The sequence below is a fragment of the Tachysurus fulvidraco genome, chromosome 14 (genome assembly GCF_022655615.1).
Source record: "Tachysurus fulvidraco isolate hzauxx_2018 chromosome 14, HZAU_PFXX_2.0, whole genome shotgun sequence".
Lineage (NCBI taxonomy): Eukaryota > Metazoa > Chordata > Actinopteri > Siluriformes > Bagridae > Tachysurus > Tachysurus fulvidraco.
In genome coordinates this window covers 1,005,351-1,015,350 of record NC_062531.1, presented here as the reverse complement: position 1 = coordinate 1,015,350, position 10,000 = coordinate 1,005,351, and the positions used below count along the sequence as shown (strand labels likewise).

The window sequence follows — 10,000 nt, the reverse complement described above, 5'->3', positions numbered from 1 at the left end:
GTGTGTGTGTGTGTGTGTTACAGTAAAAAGCAGCAGTTGTTATAATAAATACTTTTATTGATTATGGTTTACTTTTATTTTGTAATAACGGAAGTGCGCTAACATCCGGGTCTCTTAAGTTTCGGTTCAGTCGGTAGACAAAATATCTGAGAAAAGGCGGATTTTATTGGACTGTTTTGGATAAAAACAACAACAACAACAACAACAACAACAACAACAACAACAACAACAACAACAACAACAACAACAACTGGAAACAGAGGCAGGATGTTAATGGCTGAACAGGTTTCGTAAAGTTTTTAATGTCTTTATATCATACAGAAATAAAGTAAAGTCTGTCTGAAGTCTATATGTGATTAACATTTACACTAACATTTACACTATAACATTAACACTAACATTATAACATTAACACTAACATTATAACATTTACACTATAACATTAACACTAACATTATAACATTAACACTAACATTAACACTAACATTATAACATTTACACTATAACATTAACACTAACATTATAACATTAACACTAACATTAACACTAACATTATAACATTAACACTAACATTAACACTAACATTATAACATTAACACTAACATTAACACTAACATTATAACATTAACACTAACATTTACACTATAACACTAACATTATAACATTAACACTAACATTAACACTAACATTATAACATTAACACTATATCACTAACACTATAACACTAACACTATAACACTAACCTTAACACTAACATTACCACTATATCACTAACACTATAACATTAACACTATAACACTAACCTTAACACTAACATTACCACTATATCACTAACACTATAACATTAACAATATAACATTAACACTATAACAATACTAACATTAACCATAACACTAACATTAACACTAACATTAACACTAACATTAGCACTAACATTAGCACTAACATTAGCACTACCACTATAACACTAACACTAGTTAGTGTTAGTGTTATAGTTAGGGTTTGTGTTATAGTGTTAGTGTTATAGTGTGTGTTAGTTTTATAGTGTTAGTGTTATAGTGTGTGTTAGTTTTATAGTGTTAGTGTTATAGTGTGTGTTATTTTTATAGTGTTAGTGTTATAGTGTGTGTTATTTTTATAGTGTTAGTGTTATAGTGTTAGTGTAACAAATACACTTACACTATTACACTAACACTATTACACTAACACTATAACACTAACACTATAACACCAACACTATTACACTAACACTATGACACTAACACTACACTAACACTATTACACTAACACTATAACTATAACACTATAACACTAACACTACACTAACACTATGACACTAACACTATAACACTAACACTATTACACTAACACTATTACACTAACACTACAACTATAACACTATAACACTAACACTACACTAACACTATTACACTAACACTATAACACTAACACTATAACTATAACACTATAACACTAACACTACAATAACACTATTACACTAACACTATAACACTAACACTATGACACTAACACTATAACACTAACACTACACTAACACTATTACACTAACACTATAACTATAACACTATAACACTAACACTATAACACTAACACTACACTAACACTACACTAACACATACTAAATATAACATTATGAAGGTGATGATGATGATGGTCCCGTGACCCGAGAGGTTCGGATAAGTGGTAGCAAATGAATGAATGAACGATGATGATGGTGATGATGATGATGATGATGATGATGATGGTAATGATGATAGTGATAATGATGAAGGTGGTGATGATGATTAAGCTGGTGGTGATGATGAAGATGATGATGATGATGATGATATGTCTGTACAATATATGAAACAGAATCAAAGCAAAGTTTTTGATGAAAACAGCAGTTTTTACCTTGGACATGGTCACAAAGCAGATCTAGTCATATTATGATGATGATGATGATGATGATGATGATGATGTTAACAATGACAGTGATGATGACATTGGCAGGGGTGTCATTGTGAGGTTGATGGTGATGACGTTAACAATGATAATAAAGGTTATGACGAAGGTGATGATGATGATGATTTGTTTGTGTAGTGTGAGTGTTAGCTCTCGGCTCAGCATGACGTCAGTGGCAGACAAGGTGGTCTTCATCCCGGAGCAGGCGTGTGTCCTCACGGTTCCTGTTCACTCACTGCCTTCATCCATCACCAAGAAGATGTGGGCGTGTCCCGTTCGGTCCGACCGGCCGGCTGTGTTCATCTCCCCGGTGGAGCTGAGGGAGAAAGGAACGGCCCACGAACCTTCACCTTTAACCCCAGGACAGTTCTTCCTGCCGGTCATGACGTCTAACTCCAGAGCTTTCAGGATCCTCAGGGACTTTCTACACTCACGTAATTTATACACTTTTATAATAATACAAATAAAATGTTTGTTTTTATATCAGTAGATGGGATTCGTTTATTTACCTTTTTTTTAAATTCCTAAAAATAGGGTTTATTTTTATAGATAAAAAGCAAATATAATTAATTAGAATTATATTTGCATAATTTAATGTTTAATATTAATATTAGTTTAGTTTAATTTTTATACATAAATATAGTTTTCGTTTACTTTTATTTATTTATTTATTTATTTATTTACAATTATTTAAGAAAACACTTATTTTATAAATATAACAAAATTATTACAAAAACATCTAAAAATTCATCATTTCGATATTTATTTAAACTTTATAGAATTATATTATTATTCATTATCTAAACGTTTTTAAGCGTTTAAATTAAATTGAATTTTTTATTTAAATGAATTGTTTATTATCTGGAATTTATTGTTTATTACTTGATTGATGTAATAAAATATGCTTTAAAAATAATATATTTATTTAATGAACCGTTTTACGTCATAATTAGATTTCAGAATTTAATGTTATTGTAACATAAAAAATGTTATTATTACTGTCAGGGACGTCTGGGTCAGTTCTCTGTCAGGCCACTAGAGGGGGTGCTGGCAGAGATTTTGGTTTTGAGGTCATGACTTTTCCCACCTGTTGCCCTGTTTATACCTGCCCTTATGTATCTGTCTCTGTTTGTCATTGTTTGTGTCTCGTTTCTGTCGTGTGTGTTCTTGTGTTTATTTTGTCGTGTTAAGTTCTGTGTCTTATGTTAATAACTGTGTTAAGTTGTATCGTGTGTTTGGCTGCCATTTTCCCCCATAAGAGAACGTGACAATTACTGACTCCGATTCCTCTGTATACAGGATGTGAGAGGTTTGTGTGTTTATTTGTTTGTTTGTTGTTTACTTTTTTATTGTCCAGCTGAGAACTCACTGCCGCGTCCAGGTGAGAACTCACTACGGCATCCAGGTGAGAACTCACTGCCGCGTCCAGGTGAGAACTCACTACGGCATCCAGGTGAGAACTCACTGCCACGTCCAGGTGAGAACTCACTGCCGCGTCCAGGTGAGAACTCACTACGGCATCCAGGTGAGAACTCACTGCCGCGTCCAGGTGAGAACTCACTGCCGCGTCCAGGTGAGAACTCACTACGGCATCCAGGTGAGAACTCACTACGGCGTCCAGCTGAGAACTCACTACGGCGTCCAGGTGAGAACTCACTGCCGCGTCCAGCTGAGAACTCACTACGGCGTCCAGCTGAGAACTCACTGCCGCGTCCAGCTGAGAACTCACTACGGCGTCCAGCTGAGAACTCACTGCCGCGTCCAGCTGAGAACTCACTGCCGCGTCCAGCTGAGAACTCACTGCCGCGTCCAGCTGAGAACTCACTACGGCGTCCAGCTGAGAACTCACTGCCGCGTCCAGCTGAGAACTCACTACGGCGTCCAGCTGAGAACTCACTGCCGCGTCCAGCTGAGAACTCACTGCCGCGTCCAGCTGAGAACTCACTGCCGCGTCCAGCTGAGAACTCACTGCCGCGTCCAGCTGAGAACTCACTGCCGCGTCCAGCTGAGAACTCACTGCCGCGTCCAGGTGAGAACTCACTACGGCGTCCAGCTGAGAACTCACTGCCGCGTCCAGGTGAGAACTCACTACGGCGTCCAGGTGAGAACTCACTGCCGCGTCCAGGTAAGAACTCACTACGGCGTCCAGGTGAGAACTCACTGCCGCGTCCAGCTGAGAACTCACTACGGCGTCCAGGTGAGAACTCACTACGGCGTCCAGGTGAGAACTCACTACAGCGTCCAGGTGAGAACTCACTACGGGCTCCAGGTGAGAACTCACTACGGCGTCCAGGTGAGAACCCACAAGCATGTTCTGCGTTCTCAAAAAGGAAGAACGCCATCGTTCTTTTTGATACCAAGATCTTCCTCATTCTAAGAGAAGCAAAGGCACCTGATTGTCTCCTGGAGAAGCCAAGCCCCGCCTCACCCGAACGTGAAGCTCCGCCCCCAAATTCACAGAGTAAAACAGTACGTTATTGTCCTTCACTGATCTGTGTATTTATATTTATATTTATTTATAACACCTTTACATTAGATAGAAATACAAACATTCTGTAAAACCTTTTATTAATATATATATTTAAATAAATACTTATTAAAATAAATAAACTGCTGTTGAATATTTGCTATATTTTTAAAATATATCTGAAAAAATGTAAAATGATGTATATGCAAATTTAGCATATAAATGTATTTATTTAGCTGTAATTAATTATTTATTTTCAAGCCTGTAGTGAACATTTCTAACGCACAAACACGAGTGTGTTCGTTACGAGCTGATTAAAAGGCTGTTCGTTTTATTCCCAGCAGGACGACGACATCACTGACAGGAAGAGGAGTGGAGATGGTGCTGATGCTGCAGAGGATCATGGGAAATGTGCGCTAGAGGAGAGAGAACCTGATGTGATGATGGACAGAGCGAATAAACCGATGAAAGAAGTGAGCACCAACACACCAAGAGCTGGCAACCATCTCACAAAGCTGGAGGAGGAGGTGGAGGAGGTGGAGGAGGAGGAGCAAAGACGTGACCTTGAGACCAGATCAGCTGCAGAAACTCAGAAGGGAAAAGAAAAGCGTTCATCAGATAACGAGGATGAAATGAAAACGAGTGAAGAGAAGAGTTCAGTAGCCAAACCTACATGCTGCAAACGTCTCCTTTTCACCGGCGCTCAGAGTTCATCAGGAACAGACGCAAACGAGCGACGAGATAAAAGTGAGGTCAAAGGTCAGACCTGCGACTCGGCCTCCGTCAGCGCCGAAGAGATCATAGACGTGAACGCAGACGATCGAGGTTCCCAGGACAACACAGAAGATGCGAACAAAGAGACGGAGAATTCTAAAAGTCACGTCAGCGTCAGACCGGGAAAAGGTCAGAGGTCACACAAAGAGAGTGCCGCCGAGATCATCGACATAAGCGACGATGACGATCACAGCTCAGGCGGCGAGAACGCGGTCGGAACGAGCGCTAGCCAAGTGGAGAAACTGCTGGAACGCTGTGAAATTCTCAAACGCAGAATAAGCGACTGTGTAAAATTACAGGTTTCATCTCTCAAATGTAACAAAGCAAGTCACGATGTCGCCATGGAAACGGGTGCCGATCACAACGACCTGATAATCGTCGACGAATCGAATCAAAACCCAAGCAGCGGTAAACATCAGGGTAAAGGGGCGGACTCTAAAAGAGAAGGTTGTGTAAGCGCGGTTCAGATCTTAGACCTGGATGATGATCAAGTTTCACTCGAAAGTCCAAACTCAAAGGCGGAGCAGAGGGCGTGTCCGAGCGAGGCGGAGAAGAGGGCGTGTCCGAGCGAGGCGGAGCAGAGGGCGTGTCCGAGCGAGGTGGGGCAGAGGGCGTGTCCGAGTGCGCCGGGGGAAAGTGTGGTAAAGATCCTGGACCAGAGCGATGATGATGAGGTCATCATAACCGACACAGAGTTCAGAAACTCACACGGACCTCAGATCGGTGGTAAAGCTAACGGATGTAAACGGAGGATTAGCGGCGGGACGACGGAGGAGACGGATTCAGGCGTAGCGACTAAACGAAGTAAACCTGAGGAGAAACCTTCAGAAAGTGCCGTAGATGCAAAATCTCAGGTTAAAAATCATACCGGTGATGTTGAGATCATCGAGGTTGATGATGATGATGATGATGATGAAATCACTGAGCTGCCCACTGAGAGTCTGACCACACTGGAGATAATAAAAAGCTGTAAACGGGACGTTTCTGAGAGCCACAGAAGTGACGGGCTGAAGGTGGGGGTCGAAAGCGACGTTGAGGATCAGAGGATCGACGCTGAAGATGCTTCAGACGGACACTTCAAACGTTCTCCTGGAGCTGATGTTAATCAAGCTAAAGGTTTGTTGCAGCTGATGAGGGTCCAGGACCATGATCAGGATCTGAGTGAAGATGATGCAGAGTCTAATCATGACATTAATAAGACTTTAGCTGAAGGTCCAGTCAGTAAAGTTCAGAGTTCTGATCAAAATAAAAACGTTGCGACCGCGACCACGCGAGTAAACGCCATGAAGCAGAAGGTGACAGATGATGAAAGGTCCAACAAATCTCATGTTCCTGAGGTTCAGAGTGAAAGAGCGTCTGAGACAGAGAATGACGTCTGGGTTCAGCTGAGTGCAGCTGAGGATCCAGCTTGTGAAGGTCCTCAGGCTGCTGATGTCCTGGATTCATCTGCATTGTTTGAACATAGTGAGTTTGAAGAAGAAACATCTGAAGCCACCAATCAGAGCTCACGTGATGAGGGAGCAGGTGTGTGGCTCCTCCCAGCGTCTCCTCAAGTGGGTCACGCGGTGGATTACGATATGCTGAGAAGGCAGGAGAACATCAGCTGGACCCGAGAGAAACTCAAGAGGTTTGAGGAGAAACTTAACAGTCTGAAGAACCCACAGCACTGATGGGAACGTTCAGGAATGTTCAGGAATGTTCAGGAATGTTCAGCTGATTTTTGTTTCTTAACTGCGAAAATGCATCAGATTAACAATCAGCTTGTGGAGAACATCTACTTTATACTACAGCATGTGAAACACACACACACACACACACACCACGGAACACACACACACACACTCACACACACACCACAGAACACACATACACACACACACACACCACAGAACACACATACACACACCACAGAACACTCACACACACACTCACACATGCACCACAGAACACTCACACACTCACACACCACAGAACACACACACACACACTCACACACCACATAATACTCACACACTCACACACACACACACACCACATAATACTCACACACTCACACACACACACACCACAGAACACTCACACACACACACTCACACATGCACCACAGAACACTCACACACACACACACACACACACACACACACCACAGAACACACACACCACAGAACACACACACCACAGAACACACACACACACACTCACACACACACACTCACACACCACATAACACTCACACACTCACACATGCACCACAGAACACACACACAAACACACACACATGCACCACAGAACACACACACACACACACACACACACACACACACACACACACACACACACACAACCTTCTCAACCTTGCAGTTTGCCGTTTCATTAACACACAGTTTATAAATGATCGTATAAGATGTTTATATCTCTGTACAAGTTCACACTGACGCTGTGTGAAAGGTTTCTCTTCTTATTCTGATGGTGTTGGAGTTAATGATGAGCTCAGAGACACAACAACATCTCATAACATCTCACATCTCACAACAACATCTCACAACAACATCTCACAACAACATCTCACAACAACATCTCACAACAACATCTCACAACAACATCTCACAACACCTCACACCTCTGAGACACAACAACATCTCACAACAACATCTCACAACAACATCTCACAACAACATCTCACAACACCTCACACCTCTGAGATCGGCTTTTTATTAAATAATCTGGAACATCAACAAAGACCAGAATTTTGTGGACCTTTCTGAAAAGATTCCTTATTAAACTTTAATACTGACTGTATAAATATCACACGGATCCACATTACAGGTACAGAGTCACATGACTTTATAGTTACAGAGTCACATGACTTTATAGGTACAGAGTCACATGACTTTATAGTTACAGAGTCACATGACTTTATAGGTACAGAGTCACATGACTTTATAGTTACAGAGTCACATGACTTTATAGTTACAGAGTCACATGACTTTACATGTACAGAGTCACATGACTTTACAGGTACAGAGTCACATGACTTTACAGGTACAGAGTCACATGACTTTACAGTTGCAGAGTCACATGACTTTACAGGTACAGAGTCACATGACTTTATAGTTACAGAGTCACATGACTTTACAGGTACAGAGTCACATGACTTTATAGGTACAGAGTCACATGACTTTATAGTTACAGAGTCACATGACTTTACATGTACAGAGTCACATGACTTTACAGGTACAGAGTCACATGACTTTATAGGTACAGAGTCACATGACTTTACAGGTACAGAGTCACATGACTTTATAGGTACAGAGTCACATGACTTTACATGTACAGAGTCACATGACTTTATAGTTACAGAGTCACATGACTTTAGTTACAGAGTCACATGACTTTAGTTACAGAGTCACATGACTGTTCTATACAATTGAAACAAAGATTCCGTTCATCCATCCGTTTCTCTCTCTCTCCCCCCCTTCCCCCCTCTCTCCCCCTCCCCCTCCCCCCCTCCAGTTTTTGACATCATATCATTATTAGTGTTGAGACTATTAAACTAATAAACATGTTTCTGCTGCTGATGTTGTTGATGAAGCTGATTGTGTTAATCTGAGTGACCCACATGCAGCTAATCACATCATTACATTTTGTCTGTACACAGAACCACAGTAAACACACTGATTGTCAAAGTGTGTGTGTGTGTGTGTGTGTGTGTGTGTGTGTGTGTGTGTGTGTGTGTTTATTTATCTTGTGTTTGGTTCACGTCAAAAGCAATTCATTATCTTCAACTAGAACTGTTTTTATTCTTTTATCAAGCAATCATCCACACACACACACACACACACACCAAAGAACACTCACAGAAAACACACACATACACACTCACACACATACACACGCACACACATACACACGCACACTCACACACACATGCACCCCAGAACACTTACACACACACATACACACGCACACTCACACACACATGCACCCCAGAACACTTACACACACAAACACACATACGCAAACACAAATATACAAACACACATACACAAACACACATACACACACATACACAAACACACATACACACACATACACAAATACACATACACACACATACACACACAAACACACACACACAAACACACATACGCAAACACAAATATACAAACACACATACACAAACACACATACACACACATACACAAACACACATACACACACATACACAAACACACATACACACACATACACACACAAACACACATACACACACATACACAAACACACATACACACACATACACACACATACACAAACACACATACACACACATACACACACATACACACACAAACACACATACACACACATACACAAACACACATACACACACATACACACACAAACACACATACACACACATACACAAACACACATACACAAACACACACACGCATGTTTAATATCTGGACATTAGATGATTTAATATGTTCTACATTTCTGTGAAATTTACACATGAAATAAATGAAATAAATTTAAAGTAATAGAAGTTCTTTATGATGCTAATGCAGCTAACAGATAAATGCAAATAGTCTTACACACACACACACACACACACACACACACACACACACATCGCCTGAACACAGTTCAGCAGGGAACACACTGCTGGCTAATTACTACATTGTGTGTGTGTGTGCGTGAGCGTGCTTGCGTGAGCGTGCGTGCGTGCGTGTGTGTGTGTGTGTGTGTGTGTATAGACAGGGTGTTAGATTAGGGTGTGTGTTGAAGGTCCAG

At 41.0% G+C, this 10,000-nt stretch overlaps 2 protein-coding genes and 1 long non-coding RNA gene across 9 annotated transcripts in view; all 3 read left to right on the top strand.

Annotated features, from left to right (window-relative positions):
* Window positions 1-87: 87 nt before the first annotated feature.
* si:dkeyp-110g5.4 (uncharacterized protein LOC561637 homolog) lies at window positions 88-7,087 on the top strand. Of its 5 annotated transcripts, none has more exons than XM_047800207.1 (5): window positions 88-285; window positions 2,101-2,396; window positions 3,320-3,343; window positions 3,416-4,431; window positions 4,771-7,087. In XM_047800207.1, exons 2-5 carry the CDS (start codon window positions 2,126-2,128, stop codon window positions 6,871-6,873), a joined length of 3,414 nt encoding a protein of 1,137 aa, XP_047656163.1. In that variant the 5' UTR covers window positions 88-285; window positions 2,101-2,125; the 3' UTR covers window positions 6,874-7,087. The 5 variants fall into 5 exon arrangements, with proteins under 5 accessions (XP_047656163.1, XP_047656162.1, XP_047656161.1 ...); XM_047800209.1 differs by having other exon boundaries at window positions 89-285; window positions 3,320-3,367; window positions 3,512-4,431; XM_047800206.1 differs by having other exon boundaries at window positions 3,320-4,431; window positions 4,774-7,087.
* A 335-nt stretch (window positions 7,088-7,422) lies between these two features.
* LOC125146325 lies at window positions 7,423-8,610 on the top strand. Of its 3 annotated transcripts, none has more exons than XR_007144778.1 (2): window positions 7,423-8,029; window positions 8,126-8,610. It is a non-coding gene; the product is annotated as an uncharacterized LOC125146325 (long non-coding RNA). The 3 variants fall into 3 exon arrangements; XR_007144777.1 differs by having other exon boundaries at window positions 8,102-8,610; XR_007144776.1 differs by having other exon boundaries at window positions 8,078-8,610.
* A 932-nt stretch (window positions 8,611-9,542) lies between these two features.
* Window positions 9,543-10,000, top strand: part of igf3 (insulin-like growth factor 3) — a 5,039-nt gene continuing 4,581 nt past the window's right edge. The window contains exon 1 of the mRNA XM_027146210.2: window positions 9,543-10,000. This exon is cut by the window's right edge and continues 120 nt beyond it. The gene's annotated coding sequence lies outside the window, so the exon portion shown is untranslated.